Source organism: Prinia subflava, chromosome 11, assembly GCF_021018805.1.
Source record: "Prinia subflava isolate CZ2003 ecotype Zambia chromosome 11, Cam_Psub_1.2, whole genome shotgun sequence".
Taxonomy (NCBI): domain Eukaryota; kingdom Metazoa; phylum Chordata; class Aves; order Passeriformes; family Cisticolidae; genus Prinia; species Prinia subflava.
This window is the reverse complement of record NC_086257.1, coordinates 21464499-21484650: the sequence shown is the minus strand read 5'-3', so window position 1 is coordinate 21484650 and position 20152 is coordinate 21464499. Positions and strand designations below refer to the sequence as shown.

Below are 20152 nucleotides of genomic sequence, written 5' to 3'. Positions count from 1 at the left end.
GGGAATTTGTGCCCCGAAATGTCCCCGAGGCCCAGAGAGCCGTGCATGACTGTCCACACAAAGCTCGTTTGTCTGCCTTGTGTGCCCCTTGTCAAAATAAACGAGCGTTTTGAAAGCATTGTCATCAGCCTAGAGGGACAGAGATGGCTGAGATCCTTACTGAGGGCTTTTGCTTGACATTCCAGTAATGGTGGAATTATCAGTACTGGAATACTGTGGCCAGCTCTGCAGTCCCCACCATAAGGAACAAATGGATCTATTGGAGCAGATCCAGGGAAGGACCATGAAGATGATCCTTTGTAAAGAACGTCGAAATTGGGGTTGTTCAGCGTGGAGAGGAGAAGGTTCCAGGGAGACCTTGTTGCAGTATTTCCATATATAAAGGAGGATTATGTGTAAGATAGAGACTTTTTACCAGGGCCTATAGTGATAGGGCAAGGTTTAAAACTGAAAAGAGGATAGGTTTGGAAAAAAAAGTGTTCAGAAAAACTGAGCTCTTGAAAATGTTCCAGGACAGGGTAGATGGGGTTTAGAGCAATCTGATCTAGTGAAAGATATCTGTGCCCGTGGCAGGGATTTGGAATAGATGATCTTTAAAGAGGTTTCCCAATCCAAAGTATTCTAAGCTATGGCACTGCCCTCATCCTGTCAAACAACCATTCCCTGTGCTGCCTCAGGAGAGGTCTGTGGCCATGGAAGCCTGACCTTGGGGTCCCGAGCAAAACGAGGCCAAAGGACTGTTTTTACTAAATCCATCCTAGTCAGATGTCATAATACTTTGAGCTTTTGGAACAAATTCACAAGGAGCTTTCCTGTGGAGCTGCTGGCAGATGGGCCCTGGCTCTGCAGGTTGCCCTGCAGATCACCTACAAACACAACAAAACCAGGAAAATGCAGGAATTGAGTGGCAGCAATGTCAGTATCTGCCTCAGCCATCGCCACTGCAGACTGCTGTGTGCTGTCCTACATTTTTTGCCCTGAGACTCTGACTTTGTCCTCTGTGCTCTAATGGGGTAACTATACAAGTCACTTTTAACATCACATTTTTTTAATGGTTCACCATGAGATGTTTTATTTCATCTGTGTTAATTTTTGTGAATTGTTTGCCTGTGGTCCCACTCTTGGTTACACAGATCCCACTCCAAATTGTACAGCCAAGGAGTTAAGTTTGTCTCTCATTTGCATGAAAGCCCCAGCATCATCTCTCCTTTTTACTTGGGTTTTCTCTGAATGCTGCCTCACCCAGTCTGCTCCGGAGATGATACACTTTATCCTGCACATTTTACTGCTGTCTCAGTTGATAAGCAGAATCTGGGGCATCCTGTTAAGTGTTTTAACATGTGCAGTGTGTATTGTTTACCTGCAAGTGTGTGACAAGTTGCACATGCTCTAGGGCTTTTTATCTTCTAATAAAACACTTTGTGAGAAAACGACCAACTGTTCTGAACCCAAACTGCAGCAGGCTGGGGCTAAGCACTACTGATGATTTTTTTTTCTCAAGTATCAGTTGATAAATTTAGCTGATTTTCCACAATTAACGATTCATTTTGAATTACTTGAGAGATCTTCTGGGCTAAATCAAGTATTTTTACTGAAGTGCAGCTGTAGATTATATTTATTTTTTCAGACACAAAACAAATATTGCAATACAGCCTTTACTTGAGATTCAATAAAAACCATTGGAAATCCAATCCATCAGTTATTACCTGAAGGCATCGTTCCTTTGTCTGGATCAACATTAATTTTCTAAAGTGTGTTTCTTGATAGTATTATTGTGATTATCCCACTTTTCTATACAAGAGCTGCAATTTGATTCAAAGCATGTTTGTGAATAAAATAGCATGGCCTTTCACATTTAAAGGTGTTTTCATTCCAGTGTTGCACAGCTGGATCACACACCTTTTCTCTCAGGTAGGCTCAGGATGGTATCAAGCCTTGCTTCTCCTATTTGTGTCTTTAAGAAGTGAAGAGGCACTAGAAAACTTTTAGAAGATTTAAACTTAGTGAGTTGTGTCTGTTCTCAGTTATGTTCTGGAGAGGTGTCTGATGCCCTAAAGTGCCTCATCAAAGTCCAGCCTTGAGAATATGCATTCCAGCCAGTGTTGGGATAAACATCCCACCTTCTTTCCACAAACATCCTTGTTTCCAGCTGGCCCACTGGAAGGCGGGAGATGGTGTTTACACCCCTGGGCTGTGGGGTCAGGTCACACGATTAGAAACACCAGGTCATGAGCGGAGTGGTGCAAACAGCCCTGTTCAACCTGAGCAGTGTTTCAGCTGCTGAGCTGACTTTCCTGGGATCCCGCCGTGTCCTGGCTGTTGGGGTGAGGGTTCACGCTGGCTTATGGGTGCAGCCTTGAGCAGGAGGACGTGAGAGAAGCAGTGGATCAGTGATTCCCTCCCCCGCAGGACAGTGCCATGCTCAGCAGGCCCCAGAGCTGCTGGGTACATGTGTCTGTGTGGCACCAATGGGGTCAGGGACCCTCTGTAGTGACCTTGCCATAGGCACCCACTCTGCTCCTGGCACTGCTTTATTCCTGCTGTTCACCGTCTGCTTCCCGTGCCGGGCCCACGTCCGAATAACCAGGGAATCACCTCGGGCACACACTGGGGATCAGAGGGAAGTGGTGACAGCGCAGTGACACTGTGAGCTAGCAGGAACCACTGTCATTGTAACTTCCCCACAGGGAAGAAGGAAAGCACAAAGTAACTCCAGTCGTTCCCTCCTCCTGGGGCTGCAACAGTGCTGGAGCAGTGATACCCCACCCACGACCTGCGGGGACCTGATGCTTTTCGAGTCACGGAGCCACGCTCTCTCCTGAGCAGGGTGCAAGGAGGCAAAACACAGGACATACCCAAGCCTTGGGTCTGCAGCTGTATCTCCAGCCTGTAAAATTTAAGGACTGCTGATCTGCAGCCAGGATTTATTGCCCCAGTGCTGGAGAGGAGATTCCTTCCCTTTCAGCACAGCTACTCAGGCTGTGCCTTTGGGTAAAATTTGCCAGTGTTGTTTCAGGATTTAGTGAAATACTTAAGCAGACTACATTACCTTAAATTTAATCTGCCGGATCCAGATCTACTTTCTTCTACTTTGAAATTCCTCATCTCCCATAGATTTTGGGTGAAAGATAAGGACATTGAACACCTCAGAAAATTCATCCCACCTGAAAGACTTTGTCCCTGCATATGTAGTACTTGGGTTAGCTTCATCATTATCAGGTATTTGACTCCAGAGATAGAGGGTAGTGCTTCTTAGTGATGAAAAACAAGTTGAAGTGAGGCAGAAAAACCTGTGATAAATTAGTGTGGAGAGTGTTAATGGGGCCAAATGTCCTGAGTTTATTGAATTAGGGAAGTCAAACTAATTTTAAAATTAAGTCTAGAGAGTAGGAGACTAGATACCGTTGGCACAACAGAAAAGTCTTAATGGCTGTTGTCTCAGCACATTAGGAAAACACTGTCAAAGCTCTTGCTGACAAGATGCTTTCTCAGGGATTATTAATTATATTGCATTATTAGCCAGGCATGGTATGAGAACATATTTAGCACATTACTAAAATGCGGCAACCATTTAGCTAATAAGTTTGACTTGTCTTTTAAATTTTCTTAATGATTAGCAACTTAGTAAAACTGTAATGGTGAGAGATAAAAATAATGATTCAACAAGCTGTGTCTCAAGAACAAGTTTTAACTGGAACTTGCCTGTAGCAAGGACAGATAAAGTGTACAGTCCTAATTATCAGCCTGATGGGACGAGACAAAAGTAAACATATTGTCAGATTTAACTAACTCTAATGACCCCATCCTGCACTGGCATATGGTTAAAGTGCTCTTGTGATAGTAAAACACAGCTTGATCCTTCACTGCAGCCATGGGGAGGACAAAGGGCCAGCAATGCCTTACTCTGCTCATCCTGTCCCAGGCTGGAGGAAGAAAACTCCCTTACCTTCCACATGGCAGCTGCTGCAAGGAAACACAGCCTGACACTCCATTTTCCTTAGCTGCCCCGGGCAGCTCTTCCAGGACGTTCAGGGCTGTAGCTGTTAATGCCGTGGGCTTTGTTAAACTGATTTTTGTGCTGCACTACGTAACTGGACTAGGCTTTCTATTGTCATTCACCAGCGACACAGGAAAACAAGGACTGACTGCTCAATGTTGATCAATAAGGCCCCTCACTGCTGAACTGCCGGCAGAGTCACTGATGTCCTCCAGACCATAGGACAAAACTTAGCAGAAGTTTAGGAAATAATTTCGTACCTCCTGTATGATCATAGGGGACCCAGCCTGGCTGGGCCCTCAGAGCAGCAGGAAATCTGCTTTGAACCTCACTTCTCCCCAAATGCTCCTCCTGCCTCTCATGCCTGGAAAGGCCCCAGCACCAGGTTTTAGGCTGCACCAGCACCATGCAAGCAGAGGTGCTTCACAGTGGGGAGAAGTGGGCAGTGGGGACAGCGGGGGCCAGACACTGGCACCGCTCCAGTCACGGTTCATCCTTGCCCAGAGCCAGCTGCCACTGGCACCAGGGCTGCCTCCAACCCCAAGTCTCACCTCTGGACCACCTCTTTCAAAGGGATTTAGCTGAGGGCTTGCACAGCTTTTACCACCTGTGGAGCAAATGTGTCCTGCTAGTGTCCTGCTAGCAGGAAAATAGCTTTCATCTGGCACTGGATGTATGTCTGAGATGTACAGAGGAGGAAAAACAGCAGTGCAAGCCATCACATGCCATAGATGTTGTTCATCTTTTATCTAACAGACCTAGATAACAATGCTGATAGCAAGAATCCTCTTTTTTTTTTTTTCCTCCTTTTTATACATTTAGATAATCTATTATGTTTAACTTACAGTAAACACTGTGGAGAGCTTCTGAGCCCACTGTGGCTGTTGGTCTCACCTGGGGGGACCTGTGTGCAGCACACAGATGGACAGCTTGACACAGACCTGTGCCCCAGCTCTGCTGCTCTCTTCTCAGCCCCAGCCTGGGCTCTGGTTCCAGCAGCGCTGCACGCCCCGTGTCACCTGGGTCACCCACCACTGCAGCACATGACAGCACTGACCCAGTTCTCCACTAGTTAAATTCCAGCAGTCGCTCCAGCAAAGCCTTTGGTGCAATCTTGCTGCTTCAGTGCACACACCAGGGCCTGGCATTTCTGCCAGTGGACCTTGTGGCTGCACTTCTCATCAATTGGAAGTGACCAGAATTTGCTGTAGGGTCTTAATAGCAAGAGAGTAAAGTCTACAAAGGAAAAAAAGTTCCAGCACATGGAAAGGAGCATGAACTTCCCCTAAAACCAAACCCATAGCAGCAGTGTGATCCTCCTCAGCCTGTCTCTTTCGTGGTTTTTATTATGGTCAATCCTTGTTACATTTTGGCCACTGCTTCACCAGCAACCTTGATGAGCACACAGTGACCAAGCAATGCCACTGTTTCATCTCTAAATAAATAATGGGTTTCTACCCTGAGAAAGTTGCTAAAAAGTAACCTGGTATCACAACAAGGAGCATGCAAATCTTAAAAGTCAAGCAGAGTGCAGGCTTTTACAGTGGTTCCAACATATGCCCCCAAAAAAGGAAGAAAAATCCTTGGCGTTTGATTCTGCCACAAAAAAAGTCTCATAAAGAAGCAAAAGGAGCACAAACAAGGCTATGGAAACAGCACAACCTCCTGCTTGCACATTATCTTGGCTGAAGCACATCCACTCAGCAAAATGCTAAGTGATGCAGAATGGGAGTTAGGAGTGGTACCTTCCATTTAACCTTCCAATACCCATTTCTTCTTCATGTCATCATTAATTGTTGCTCTAAGAGCAGCCTGAGGCCCTGGCTGGACCTCGAGCCTGTATGAAAAGAAGGGAAGGAAGGTGAAGATGGGGAAGGAGGTGCCCTGGCAACGGTCACACCATGGAAGGGTTGGCAGCAGAGCTTGAATCTCCTCACATGGAGACCACAAGTGCCCAGGCCTTTTGTGTGCTCTGTGTTGTGCTGTGCCTTGTGCTGCAGCAGTAAGAAGAGGGAGAGGAGAGACTTCCTGGGAGGAAAGAGAGAGCTACATAGTCTGGCTGAAATGTGGGGAAAATGCCCATCAGCCCAGCCACAGTTTCTAAAATTCTCCCAAAAATTATCGCAACTGAGAAATCCTTATGAGGTCTGACAGCATTTCCATAATGCACAGATAGCAAAGCAGGGGAAGTCTATCCCAACCGGTTCAGGTGGGATCCACCATCTTCCTCTGCAGAAGCAAGAGTTAAGGGGGTGTTTGCTCCACCTGTTTTCCTTAGCACCTGGGATGATCAATGCTGTGTGTGGGTGGTGGCACAACTGCATGAGCAGTTGGATTCTGAAGGCACGAGGTCACTCAGCAGAATGAAGCAGAGAGATGAAATGTGAAAATATGAGGCTGCAGCATCAGGCAGCCCCTCTTTCCTTCATTTCAGCTAAGAGACAGCCCTGCTCAATGCTGTCTGGTAAGATCACTGTCTCACTGGGCTCTTCCAGCAGGGCATTGAGATGGACATGTACCATACTCCTCCTGTCCTTTCCCTGGCTCTTCCTGCAGCCCAGTTGTCCCAAGTGTCCCAGAGTAAAATGCCAGGTTAGCACCTGTGGCTGGGAGGTGTGAACCACAGCAGCCAGAAGGAATCTGATGGATGGCTCCTCCTGGTCTGCCAGCTGCAACGTTTTTGTGAAATGAGACTTTTGCCCAACATTCTTCCCATGGTGCCTGAAGGAGGTGTGTGCCGTGTTCCTCCTTTCTGGGTGCATGGGATGTCTAGGCCTCCTCGCTGCGTCGCAGGTCTTGCAGCTCAGTCATGGCTTTGGCCGAGAGCTTCTTGCGGCGGAACACAGCTGCAATCTCCTCAAAGGACTTTCCTTTTGTCTCCGGCACTTTGAAGTACGCAAACAGGAAGAAGATGAGGAGCAGACCCGCGAAGATCGCAAACACGTATGGTCCACACAGATCCTGCAGTGGGAAAGTGGGAACAGGGGGGATCACCATCAGCACCACAGGGGTGGCTTCCCCTTCCTACCCCGGCTGGCTGAGGTGCCCAGCCAGACTAGGGGATGGAAATCTGGGAGGCACACTCACATCCTGCTGTTGATTTGTATGGTTGAAGGATTTCTTACCGCTATGTACTGGAAACACATTCCCACGATGAAGTTGCAGGCCCAGTTGCAGAAGCCGGCGACAGCGATAGCAGCAGGGCGCGGGCCCTGGCTGAACAGCTCGGCTACGATAAACCAGGGGATGGGCCCAGGCCCCACTTCGAAGAAGATGACGAAGAGGAAGATTGCGACCATGCTGACATAGCTCATCCAGGCAAACTGGCTCTGCAAGAGGTTAGTGTTATAGTCCCAAAGCAACTCTCATGAATTATCACTAATTACTTTGGGCTTCTTTTTCAGAAATTTCTTTCTGTTCAGACCAAGGGGGTCTGGACATGAATACTTAAGGTTTTAACTCTTGTGCCAGGTGCTGGCTGGGCATGTGGTGCCAGCATTGCTGCCTGGAAGAGTTCACAGCCATCAGCTCAGCTGTTACTTTGAGCCCTCTCCTTGTCTGCAGCTCAGCAAAATGAAGCAGAATGGCACCCTTAAATAACCAAGTTGTTCAGCAAAGGAAGCCACCCCTTATTTGCTTTTTCATCTTGACAGGGGCTTGTACCCATGCTTTGGTCTGACTTTAATGAGATCTTCTCTTGTTTTCAAACCAGGGAGAAAAAATGGAGAGAAATCCTTACCAGAAGCACAAGCCCAACTGTCATGGCCACAGCGCTGATTAACATGCCCATCAAACCTGCCAGGAACAGGGACCGCCTGCCTGCCTTCTCCACCAGAAAGACCTGTGGAAACACATGCATGAGCTCAGTGTTCAGCATCACCACTCTCAGGATTAGCAACAACCAACCTGTTACCACTGTCACATTGCTCTTTTGCTCTTTTAGCTCGAGTGGTAGAGATTTATGTGCTGGTTTCCAAGTGTCAGAAACTGGCAGCTGCTGGAGAACCAGACTGAGCAAGTCACCCTGACAAGGGCAAGGCAAAGGCACACACACTCAGAGCCTGTGCATTTCCAGGCTCTCAGGACTTCCCACTGCTCCTACACATGAATTGCTGACTGTGGACTTTCTCTCTCTGTCCCTTTTCTTTTTTTTTCTTCCAGGAACTAAAAACTTACTAGGTCTGCATTAGTTTGAAATCAGGCTTCCAAATGCAGCATGATTCAGGTCACATCACAGCACAGGCCATTGCACCTTGCCTGTCCTAGGGCAGGAATAGTTGTGTAGCAGCTGCAGTCAGGATTTTTCCTCCAATCACTCCCAGACTCCTTTTGCTTCCCTGGTAGTCACAAAACTTAGTTTGCTCCTTCTCAGCTCCTCTTGGTGGACTCCAGCTTTTGACAGGTCTATACCAGACACTTCACCCGGTGGGGAGCTGTGGGTCCCTCCAGAGGACAGTGCAGCTGGCCTGGTCTAACAGTGCAGCAGCCTCTGAGGCCACCTGTTCCTTCCTCTCTGCTTGAAAGGACACCTCTGGCCAGCAGCTCCACCTTTGCTGCCATTACAGCCATGATTTACATTTCCCACACACCGTCTCTGTTGCTGGAGGCAGTTCATGTGCTGACATGTGAAGTTGCAGAGGATGAATCTCTGCTCCCTTCTCCCCTTACCAAGGTCCAGGAGCTGTCAGCACTTCTGCCTTTTGATCGGGGTCTGTCATTTATTGACAAAAGTAGGTAATTTTTAAGTGCTCATGGACAAAAAGAAGCAAAGAGCAAATGCCCAAGGCTGCAAGTACCAGAGCCCTGGGGTGGGGATCTAACAGCAAGGACACCCTTCATGCTGAAGAAAGGCTTCTTCCAGCTGTACACCTCTGTGCCTCATTTCACAATAAACATCACATTTTCTCCTCCATAAGGGGCCTTTCTCTAAGGCAGGTTCACTCAAAGACCTCCTCTCTCATGCATACTGGAGTATGAATGGTTTGGGTTGGAAGGGACTTTAGAGATCATCCAATTTCAAACCCCTGTCTTAGGCAGGGACACCCTCCACAAGACCAAGCCTGACCTTGGACAGTTCAGGGACAGGGCATCCACAACCTCTCTAAGAAACCTGTGCCTCATCACCCTCACAAGAATTTCTTTCTAGTATCTAATTTCTTTCTAATATCTAATCAAAACCTCTTCTCTGTCAGTTTGAAATTATTCCTCCTTGTCCTAAATCTCTTGGAGCTGTGTTTTTCTGCTTTGCAGCCAGTCCTGCATCATGTTGGTGAAAGTCCTTTAGTCCCTAAATCTCTAGAAAGACATGAGGGAAATAGGCGTGGCATTTCCTGATCTTATATTAATGGCCACATTATAAAACTAATTGCCAGCTGATAGGAATTGTGTTAATCCTCTCCGGAGAGAGACAAATGAAGGGAGGTCTGTAGAAACAGAAACATCCTTTTACTGCTGCAGAGCCCTGCAATAGGTGCTGGATTACTTTTATTACTGTGAAATAGCCTTTGGATATCACTCGTGCAGGTGCTATGTACATACAGAAAACAGTTTGAAAGATAACAGGTAAGAGCAGGCTGGGCTGGTGACATCCCCATCACAGCCCCCATCCCCTGCCTGCTCCCTGGGGGAATAGAACCTGCAGAATTGCAGAATTGCAGAATTTTATTTTGGGGGGAAATGCAGAGTTTTCAGAGCTTCCCTGAACAGTGGTGCAGTTTCCACTCATGAGGCATTTAGCAGTGGGGATCAATAGCCTGAATTTTCAAATTAAGCTTGCCCAGGGAATGACTTTTCCTGTAAGGTATTCAGGGTCAGTCCTGCAACACTGCAAATCCCAGCTCCAGGATAAAATCATGTTTCAAAACCACGTTGTACCTTATGTGTCTTTGTAGTCCAGGGGGCAGGAGTATTTACTTACAGAGATAACCGTGAAGACTGTGTTCACCACTCCAACACCGATGGTTGCATAAACTGGTTGGTCAACCCCAGCTCTCTCGAAAATGTTTGTGGAGTAGTAAAAGATCTATCAGAATACATCAGGATGAAGGATTAGGCAACAGAGCTGGTGAAACTTTTTGTTCTCATGAGGGAAGAGTTGCACTTGCATGGCTGAGATGTGGCGTAATTTAATTATGATTAATTTTTCAACTTTTAACGGCTTGTTATAATAATTAAAGCTGAAAATTTCATAGAAGCCTGAGGGAGTTAAAAATCCTGTTGAAATTTCCCTCTTGAGCTACTGCATTTGCACATTAAATCTGTTTTGTTTTATGTAGTCTGTGTTTAATCTTAAAATCCAGATCACCAGCACCGAGCACTCAAGAAAAATATCTTAGTATGACTGAGTTTTACATTAATTTTAAAATATTCTCATTGCAATGATTCCCATTTCTTTCTTCTCTCCAAGAATAAGGTGAAAGTTAAGGGCAGGAGGTAAAGGGTGGCTGGTGGATGGGGTGGGCATGGAGCCAGGTAGGCTGGGCATCCCTGTGTGCTCCTTAATGCTTCTGGGTGTCAAATGGTGATTTCTGGTATTCCAGGAGGTGATGCAAAAGTTGTTTAGCTAAAAATGGCTAGAAAATAGTGATTCTGGGGTGAGCATGATGTCATTAAAGAGAGCAAACTGTTGACAAACTTGGGTAGGGGCAGGGCCATGGGAGGGCTCAGCAGGGGCCTGCTGTGCCAGCTGGTTTTGTGCTGGACTCCCTCCCACCCTTCTCCCCTCCTGCCCTCCCACAGCCAGCTTGGCAGGGACTTAGGAGTGCACTGCAGCCATGGGAAAGCCTTCTTTCATCCCTTCATGGCTTGGAGGGAGCCAGAGCTGCCTTTTCATGCTCAGCATGGATCTCTGGAGAGACAGACATTTTGGGGAGACTCACCGCATTGATTCCTGAGAACTGCTGAGATATTTGCACCATCAGAGCCACAATGACAGCCTGCCTGTACTTGGAAGAAGTGAAAAGCTGTCTTATGGAGACTTTCTTTTCACTAGCAGCTTCTTGTTTTTCCATTTCCATCTCTTCAATCTCTTTCATTGGATCACAGTTTCCTCTAAGCCTTTTCAAATCTTAGGGGAAAAAAAAGATTGACATTTTATTTTCAGTGGTAGATAAGTTGTGTGTGTACATACATATATGTATATACAAGAATCTCTTTAGGGAAAACTCAAGGTAAGCCAACCACATGAACAACTGTGGTTGAGGGTTCCTATGGCACATCCAAGGATCCAGGGTGCATCTGCTTGGTCAGGGGCAGCAGCACATCAGCTCTGCAACAGCCCTGAGACATCACTCTCAAGCCTCATCCCCCAGCAGTTCTGCTTAGTCCCATGGAAATATCTCAATAGCTTTTGATCCAGAGCTTGTTCATATCTCAGCAGCTCAGAGCACTAGATGGAGCAGCCAGTCTCACGTGACTCCTCAGCCAGGCTTTTCCTTCTCTGTTTCATACTATGTACAGTATAAAAACAACTCTAGACAAGCCCAGAATGTTTCTTACTTTTTTTAGCTTCCTCCAGCTTCCCCAGTTTGATGTAAAGGTATCGGGGGCTCTCAGGGCACAGTAAGAGCAGGAAGAACTGCAGCAGGGCAGCCACGCCAGACAGACCAAGGAGCAGGGGCCACATCTCATCATTGCCCAGAAGAAAGTCTAGTCCAAGGACCTGGAATAATTGAGGCATATTTGAATGGATCATTTTGCACCCTAACAAGAAAAAGCAATTGACCACTATGGTGTTTTGAACTGGCAAGCTGGAGGAAAACTAGAAGCAAATGCCAACTCTTTTTCTGGATGTGTTTGTTTTCTGTACATTTATGTGCCCACCTGTTGTGTAGCTGGGACTTGTGCCATGGTGAGCAATGCTGATGGGGGCTTTGGCTCCCTGCTTCCCTGATGAAGGCATTTTTGAGAACCTGGTTATCAGGGTTCTCACGCTTAGGATCCAGCCTGATGCTGATGAGATGCTGAAAAAACTCCTCAGGGAGAGGAGAAATTGTTTGCAAAGTATTTTTTATTTCTTGAGAAGCTGTCTTTGTTAAGACACCTCTTACCGAAGGCAGGTGTTTCACCCCATTAAAGCAGATTGTTTTGCACACTCCTTCAATTTTGGGATGGAATGGTGAACAATAGCCCAGTATATCCCTGTGAGCTTCCTATTCTCTGAAACACCCTCTCTGGATGTCTGTTTTGCTGCTTACCTGGCTGAAGAGGATACCTGTGACGATTGCGAGCTGGTGCAGTGTCCCCAGCGCTCCTCGAAGGGCCGTGGGAGAGACCTCACTGACGTACATGGGCACAAGTCCAGAGGAGAGCCCTGCACCGAGCACATGTGGGTGTCACCTCCTCTAGACACAGCTCAGCAACCAGCAGAAACCACTTTCCAAACGGAGCCTGTGTGCTGCACCCCACACCCCAACAAACCCCTCACTCCTGGCTGGGAACCACCTGCACCTTGGAAAGGTGCTGGGATGGCCCTGCATTCAGAGCCCCAAACTGGGAAGCCTTTTTACTTGAAGGCACACATCAGAGCACACCGCAGGAATTGTCTGCCGGGAGGAGTTATCACAGGGCAAAGAGCCTTCTTAAAACTTGCCTTGAAACCTCAGAGTGGAGTACTGTATTTGCATACCAGTAACAGTATAAAGAGCTGTTATTTCTACGCTAATTCTGATGTAATTCCCAATTATTTGCCGGCTATATCCTCTCTGTGCACAGTGGTCCTGTGCTGTCTATCTAGGGAACCTGTTAGCCAGCCTTGCTAGTGATGTGCTCTTGCAGCAGCCACCAGCAAGACCCATCCTTGAGATACAGAGGGACCTGCTCCTTTCTAGGATATGTAAAATGAACATATGATAGAGCCAACCCAAATACTTCTGGGAAAGATCCTGGAAAAAGAAGGGCAGACATACGGAGAAGAGGGAAATTCCCACCTGTGAAACCCCTTCTGAACTAAAAAACAGATTAAAAATTATGAGAAACTCTGAATTCAGCCCTGGAGCACGCTACCAAGGAACTGCTTTCAGTGGCTGACCCAGCCTGGACTCACCGCAGTAGAGCCCCGTGACCGCTCTCCCGGAGATGATGAGGATGTGCGATGGCCCAAATTTTGCCAGCCCCATGAGGAGGTTCCCAGCAATGGAGAGGATGTTCACCACCAGCATGGCTTTCACCCTGCAAGACAGCAGCAGCACAGCTCCTCTGGCACCTCGCTCAGCCAAAGCAGCCAGTGCAACACACAAGAGGAACTATGAAGTCACCTAATCACTATTACAGGGGAAAAACAATGATAGGAGGCACTGCAAAATACAGGGGCCAGGGCACAATCAAAGTAGTTAAAATGATATTATAAGTTATACTTTACATCCTGTGCAAATACCGTGCAAATGTCCTCCTCTTCCTTTTGCCATGGAAAGAAAAGGGGGAATTCAGAACTTAATCAAGGCTGCTCATCAGCAGCCATCTGAAATGCTCAAGTTGCAATAAAATGCCTGATTTGTAACTGAGGATTTTAAAAAGCCCAACATCTGTGATGGTTGAAACAGTATTTTGGAAGTTAGGAGGGTTATTTTTCCTTTTTTTTCCTAAATTGCTGAAAATAACACAGATTGTATTTCTACAGTGCGGAAATGGTTCTGTGGGAAAAGTCAATGCGAAGGGTTTGGGCTGTGGCACAGAGTGACAGCACACACGAGCCTCTCACCTCCCGAGCCGGTCGCCGATCCAGCCCACGGTGAAGGAGGAGACCATGCCACCGATGGCGAACACGGACACGGACAGGGACCAGAGCATGGTGAGGATGTGTGGGGAGGCAGCGAGCTCCTCGGTCATGGTTGGCAGTGTCCCCTCTGCGCCAGCCTTGGGGAACGTGCCATCCTCCCCGGAGGCATTGGTGGTGTATCTGTCTGGGGGGACAATGCCCAGCACGCGCCCATAGTGCGCTTCTATCACCTGTGACAGGTAAAGGAGAAAAACGCCCTCAGCCCAGATCTATAAACACCCCAACCCCTGCTTTGGATGTTATTCTGCCTCAGGAAAAGACTTGCTTTGCAGGCTCTGCAGGGGTGAAATCTTGGAGTTCTCCCAGCTCCACAGCACCCAGACCCCAGCAGGGAAGGGCCATGAGGGCAGGCACAAAGCATTCCCCCTCCCGGGGCTGGGCTGAGCGTGGTGTCTGGATTTGGCACTGGATTTGGTGCAGGGGTGCAGTCCTTTGGCTGGGGCACAGGGACAGTGTTGCAGTGGGGACAGCTCCATTACATGCAGAGCCCCACTCCTTTCCCTGAGGAAGTGCCAACAGAGGGTCCTGGCCATGTTTCACCCACTGCCCTTTCATGGGGGTTTTGTTCTGTGGGAAAAACTGCCCGGGAAGGGACAGAATCCTCCTGAGGGCTTCTGCAAGGGACAAACTGGCCCTGGCTGCCCTGAAGCTGTAGTTCCTTGGCCATGCACAATCAACTTACCTTCTGGGGGGCATTAATGACCCCCAGGCTGTAGCCATACTGGAAGAAGCCCAGCACCGCAGTGAAGACAGAGAGGACCAATGTTCCCGTGAGGTGCTGGGGCAGGAAGCAAAGAACAACCTCGTCATACTGTCCTAGCAGTGCCCAAAACTGGGGGAGGGCTGCACCCCACCCCTATCCCCGGGGACCCTGCTGCCCAGGGTGGCATCCCAGGATGCTGCTGCAGCAGCACTGGTGGTTGGCTTGCTCCAGAGGAGAAGGAAGGCCCCTGGGCACAGGCAAGATCAGCCCCCCAGGGCAGAGTGGTGTTGCCCCACAATGACAGTCCAGCTCTCCCTGCTGCACTGCCCGTCCTGGCCCTGGAGCTTGCAGGAGCCAAAGCTCTGCCCATACAGCAGTGCAAGAAGCAGCAGCAGCAGCAGTGTGTTGTTCCCCGTCCCTGGAGGATATTTTTCACAACAGCTGGGAAAAAAACACTAAAAGGGTGCTTTTCAGCAACACTGTTTAAAGCAAGTTTTTCCTCCTATCACAGTTATCCAGTGAGCCAACAGAGCTCTTAAAATCAAAAATAGCCCCTTAGCACTTTTCCCCTGTGCACAATTAATTAGTAGAGGGGATTTTTTTGGTTGGTTGGTTTTGGTAAGGGATTGCTCAGTGCTGGGGTCCTGCAGAAATTCTAGTCATTTCACAAGAGAGTCTAGTGCAAAAATACCGGTGAGCCATGATTACCTTCTCTGTCCGCATTTTCCTTTTGTCATCCACCCCGCAGCTCCTCCGCCCTCCTTCTGGGAACAGTCACTGTCCTGGGCTGCAGAGCAAGGTGAGGGCTTGGGCAGGGAAGGAAGGACAGCAGAGCTGGGATGGAGGCAGGAAAATGGGCTGGTGCTTGGAGAGATGGGACTAAATCAACTCCGGAGTTAATGAGAAACCCAAGTCTTCCACGCATTATTTGGCCACCACTCAGCTCAAAGCAGCCACCACCAATCCCTGTGTTTGGGACACACACAAAACAATGGGAGACCTGCAAAGACATAGAGTGGATCTGGAAAATTCAAATGATTCAGGTGCAGGGCTGGTTTGGGGCTGGTCCTCAGCTGAAAATAGTTGGAAATGAGCCTGGAGATGCTCAACACCTTCCTCAGCTTCTGTGCTGGGTGTGCATGTCACATCTCAGTCCTCTTGCTGAATCAGGGAGAAGAAACCTCTCCAGCACCTGTAGCAAAGCAGCTAGAAAATGACTAAGTGTTTTATTTAAATAGCACTTGGCACCTGCTTTAAAATATATTCATGTGTGTATATCACATACAGAGCCACATATAAACACAGATGTATACAGGTCTCTCTGTGTATCCATACACAGACACCTGCACACACAGAGCCCCCTCAGCAGGCAGTTTTTAATGCCAGTACACACCTATCAGAGAAGACAGCTGTGTGTGTATATGGACATAACACATACCAAAATTACCCAGAATATTACAGTGAAAGAGGCTTTCATAAAAAATCCTACAGTGGTGTGAGTCTTTCAGCACCACCAGCTGATGGCTGCGCTGTCAAATATTGTGGATTCTGGGAAATACTGCCAATGCTGCCAAATGCTACTGATGCTGCCAAATATTTTTGCCTTGGCTCACTTGGCTTTCATGAACTTTGCACATCTGCACAAGCTGGTCTGAGCTGGTCTTGCTCTGGCTTGGGCTTTGCTGTCCTTGACATGGTCAGAGAGAGGAGCTGCAGGGCCGGGGCGGGACAGTGGCATCCTTAGCAGCAGCAGACCGTGCCAAAGTCTGAGTCAGCCTGGAAGGTGATTAATGCTGATTAAAGTCATTATCTTCCAGATCAGCCCCTGATGGGTCCGGCAGCCAAGTTACAGCACTCATTGGATGATGCTCTCAGTCAGCCAGGCTTCACATGGGCACAAAATGTACTTTCTACAGAGGAAGAGCAAGAGAAAAAACAACAAAGATGAGTGTAAGACCACTAATCTTTGCACTGGTGTCCAGTAAAGTAAAACTTTAACTGGAGGAGGAAAGTTCATTGCATTAAGCAGGCTTTGATTCCAGCCACAGCACCTGCATTCCCCTCTTGGGCTGGTGTAGCTGTGACAGGAAGGGCCCCAAGGCTGAGCTTTTTAGTTTTCCCCAATATTTGTCCTTCCTGCTGAGATCTTTGCCAATGGTGTTTGCTGGCTGTGTGTGGATACCCAGGCATTTACAAGCGGTTTCTTTGCATTGCAGTTAAATACCTTCACAATGGGACTGGCAGGATTTGACAATTACCAGGCTGCTAAGGCTTGAATCACAAAACAAATGGGAGCCCTGACCCAAGACTGAAACCTTCGGGCACTGTGAAAACCTTGCCAGGACAGGTGTCCCCCTCCGAGATTCCCATGTACCCCTCTGGGATCCCCATCCTGTTGCAGGTGCCTGGCACAAAGAAGACGATGCTTTCCCTCCCTACTCTTCCCAGACTACTGGAAGTGGAGGGATCAAAGGCCACCCACAAACCACGAGCAGGGCAGCCTTTGCATGTCCTGCCACTGCTGCTTAGAGCAGAACCTTCCCATGATCAGCTTTCTGAGCAGCTGGAGCAGTGCTGGGAGGCATGGTGAACATCACTCACCTCCCCAGGAGCAGCCCTTCGACTTCCATGGGAACTGTGGATGCCAAAGGCTGGAAGCCCCACAGCCACACGTATCCCTTGGCCAGGTCTCCTAGCAAAAGGCATAGAGGTATCCCGGGGTTTTCCCATCCTTCCCTGGCCCCTCCTACCCGCCCTGCCTCTGCCTTTGAGCCCCTGGCTTGTGCCAGCTGGGCTGTGACGCGCTCCTCCACAGCTGGGCCCCAGGCAATGTAAGCACCTCTCGGTGGTACTAACAGACTCAGACCCTGTGGTTCTCTGAACAGGGGCTGGATGTGGATGTGGTGATTAACAGAGGGCAGCTTTAGGCTGTTCTTGAGCCTTATGGATGGGAAAGATTGGTGTGTACATCTTCCTCTCACTGCAGTCACTTCCCAAAGGGGCTGATTGTTAGCTTGGTAGAGAGAAGCACAATATTCCTACAGGATAGAGAACCAGGCCTTTGTTTCACCAGAATGAATGACCAGCCCATCAAATCATCTAAAAGCCAGTTGTGATCAGTCCAGAGGGTGCAGGGCAGAGGCACAGCACAGCCCAAAGCAACACTGACACCATGGCTGGTGAGCCTGGCCATGCAGTGTTTAGGTGATTGGCAAACAGGGCCTGCATTATTGCTAATGCTTTATTTAAATAATAAAGTGCAAGAACTGTGCATAATGTTAGGCAGAATTGCCATGCTTATTGCCTACTCTGTGTTGTGTCTAGTGTAATTGGTGCTGTTGATAATCTGACTACCGTGATAAAAGCAATGGGCTAAAGTTTATGGTGGGGCTCTGCTTTTGAACAGCTGAACACGCTTGTCACCTCAGTGGAAGGAATTCAAAGATTCCAGAGGGGCTGTGAGGCTATCCGCAGGTGCTGGGGCAATTTGCACATCCATTTTACTGCCTCTGGGTCATTCAGAAACAGCTTTGATGTTAAAAAAAAAAAAAGGAAAAGTATTCCATAAACCAAAATAAAACAAAGGAAAAAAGGTAGATCTGGTCTGCAATACTCTGACTCTCTAAGAGCAAGCTGATGTAGCACGTCAGTGACTGGCACAAAACCAAAATCATGTTCATTCATTTCTCCTCTCTAAGCACATCAGCTGGGGCAGGCAGCAGTGCTGGGGCCACATGTGAGACAGCGGCTCAGGCTGATAAAACACATTTAGGAGAGAGAATTTGGCGCATTTACAGCACTGCTGTAAAGATACCAGAGGTTAATGAGCCCCTTCCCACCCCCCTGCTCTGGGTGGTGCAGCATCTCCCAGGCGAGAAAAACTGGGAAGCAAACCCAGCAAACCTCTCCAGCTGCAGGTCCTGCCTGCAGCACAGGGCAGCACAGGGCAGCAGCAGCTGTGCCAGGCACCCTGTGCCAGGAAATGCATCCTTACTGCTGAGGAGTCTCTGCTGGATCTCCTCTGAGCCCCCAGGTGGGTGGCTTAGCCCAGACACGGGCAGGGTATGATGTGGAGCTCCATCCCACACCTTTGGGAACAGGCAGGTTCAGTCTCTGCTGGCCTACATGATGCTCATGCTGGCCCCAGTTTCAGAGCATCAAATTGTAGCACAAGCAGGGAAAGACCTTAAGTGGGCTCATATCGAGACAATGAACTGCAGCACAACTTCAATCATTTCCAGCAACCAGTCCAGCTCTGGGGTTGGGGCCAGGGTCACCTTAAGCATCCCCCAAAATACACACTGTCAACCCACAAACCATCTCACAACAAGAAAAAGGACATTTGATAATAATTCTGAAACAGGCTGGAAAAGATTCAGTTCCCACAAGTAGCTGCTACAGCCTTACCTCTGAGCATCCTTCACCTGGCAGTGGTACCCAACATCTCCCCAGGGTGGTGAAGCTAACCACGGCCCTTGCATGGCCTCATACCAGCTCTCAGGGCTTTTCTTCCATTTACCATGACTCACCCCTGAAGTTAAACAATATTTCATAGCAACTCTGTAAATAATTGAATCTGTGACAGGCTCAAGCGACCCCTGTATGCATAGGTATTACTGCTTTTTCCTCCTGCAGCACGGCATAGCTGAACAAATTTCCTTTCCTGGGTAAAAAGTCCCAGAAGCAGGGTTTTAAAATGAGCTGCAGGTTTTATTCTTTAAAACACTAGTAATAAGTAGTTTCTGAGAGCATTAATCAACCATAAGCACATTTTACTTACAGCAAAAGACAAGCAAATCAAAGCTAGTAACATTTGGAGGGGAAATGTCTTTATAATAATCATAGGTTGATTTTGTAGAAGAGGAGTTTTCAGGTGGTGATGGTCCATCAAGAAATCCCTTGGCCACTGCTCACTGCTGGGCAGCATCACAAGGGATGTGCCCCACCTCCCTGCATTTGTCCTGTTCCAAAACCACCTTCCCAAGAGTCTCCAGAGGAAGAGCATTGTGACTGGGAGCTCTGAAAATCCCCTTTACCTCCATGTCCTCCAACACCCCAGGTTTTATTTACCCAGACATAAAAGGCATGGCTTAATGGTGAAGTTTTGTGTTTTATTGTGGTTGGCACCAGAAAAGCATTTGCTCTGTGTTATCTCCATACACACATGCCATAGACAAGACTGTGGTAATATCGGCTTCTGTGATTTTTGTTTCAAATGACTCTGAGATTAAAAAAAAATACATTCACAAACCATGAGTCATTTAAACTCAACGACTGCCTGTGACTTCATCACTGTAATGCAAAAACCCATAATAACAAAAATCATCCAAAGCTGTGCATTTGTCACTTGAAGTAGAACAAAAAACACCCCAAAACAGTTATCAGTTTGCAACACAATAAAAGCTCTGGGCTTTATTTGATTTGTATTTTAACCACAATGAGAATACAAAGAGCTGGTGGCAATCAGTGTTTGTGATGGGATTTGAGTAGCAGTATTGTGATTCTGTGGCCATCCCTACACTCTCCAGGCTGCACCAGCCCAACAGGAGGGTGCCTGGTGCTGGAAGAAGGCACCACAAAGCACATCCCACCTGTTTTTCCCTGAACTCCACATCCTGGAAGTCCCACTGCTGGCAATCCCTGCGGTACCAAACCCTGACACCCTGCCCACAGAATG

The 20152-nt window shown here is 48.0% G+C and overlaps 1 protein-coding gene and 1 long non-coding RNA gene across 2 annotated transcripts; one reads left to right on the top strand and one right to left on the bottom strand.

Annotated features, from left to right (window-relative positions):
• Nucleotides 1-1529: 1529 nt before the first annotated feature.
• SLC2A2 (solute carrier family 2 member 2) lies at nucleotides 1530-15538 on the bottom strand. Its single transcript, XM_063408283.1, has 11 exons — nucleotides 15184-15538; nucleotides 14455-14550; nucleotides 13695-13942; nucleotides 13041-13165; nucleotides 12193-12308; nucleotides 11495-11657; nucleotides 10876-11063; nucleotides 9915-10019; nucleotides 7737-7838; nucleotides 7123-7326; nucleotides 1530-6958 (listed from the first exon to the last, which is right to left on the bottom strand). The coding sequence occupies exons 1-11, from the start codon at nucleotides 15196-15198 to the stop codon at nucleotides 6767-6769; spliced, it is 1554 nt and encodes a 517-aa protein (XP_063264353.1). The 5' UTR covers nucleotides 15199-15538; the 3' UTR covers nucleotides 1530-6766.
• On the top strand, nucleotides 13651-20077 carry LOC134556072 (uncharacterized). Its single transcript, XR_010081550.1, has 3 exons — nucleotides 13651-13784; nucleotides 16293-16425; nucleotides 16692-20077. It is a non-coding gene; the product is annotated as an uncharacterized LOC134556072 (long non-coding RNA).
• Nucleotides 20078-20152: the final 75 nt, after the last annotated feature.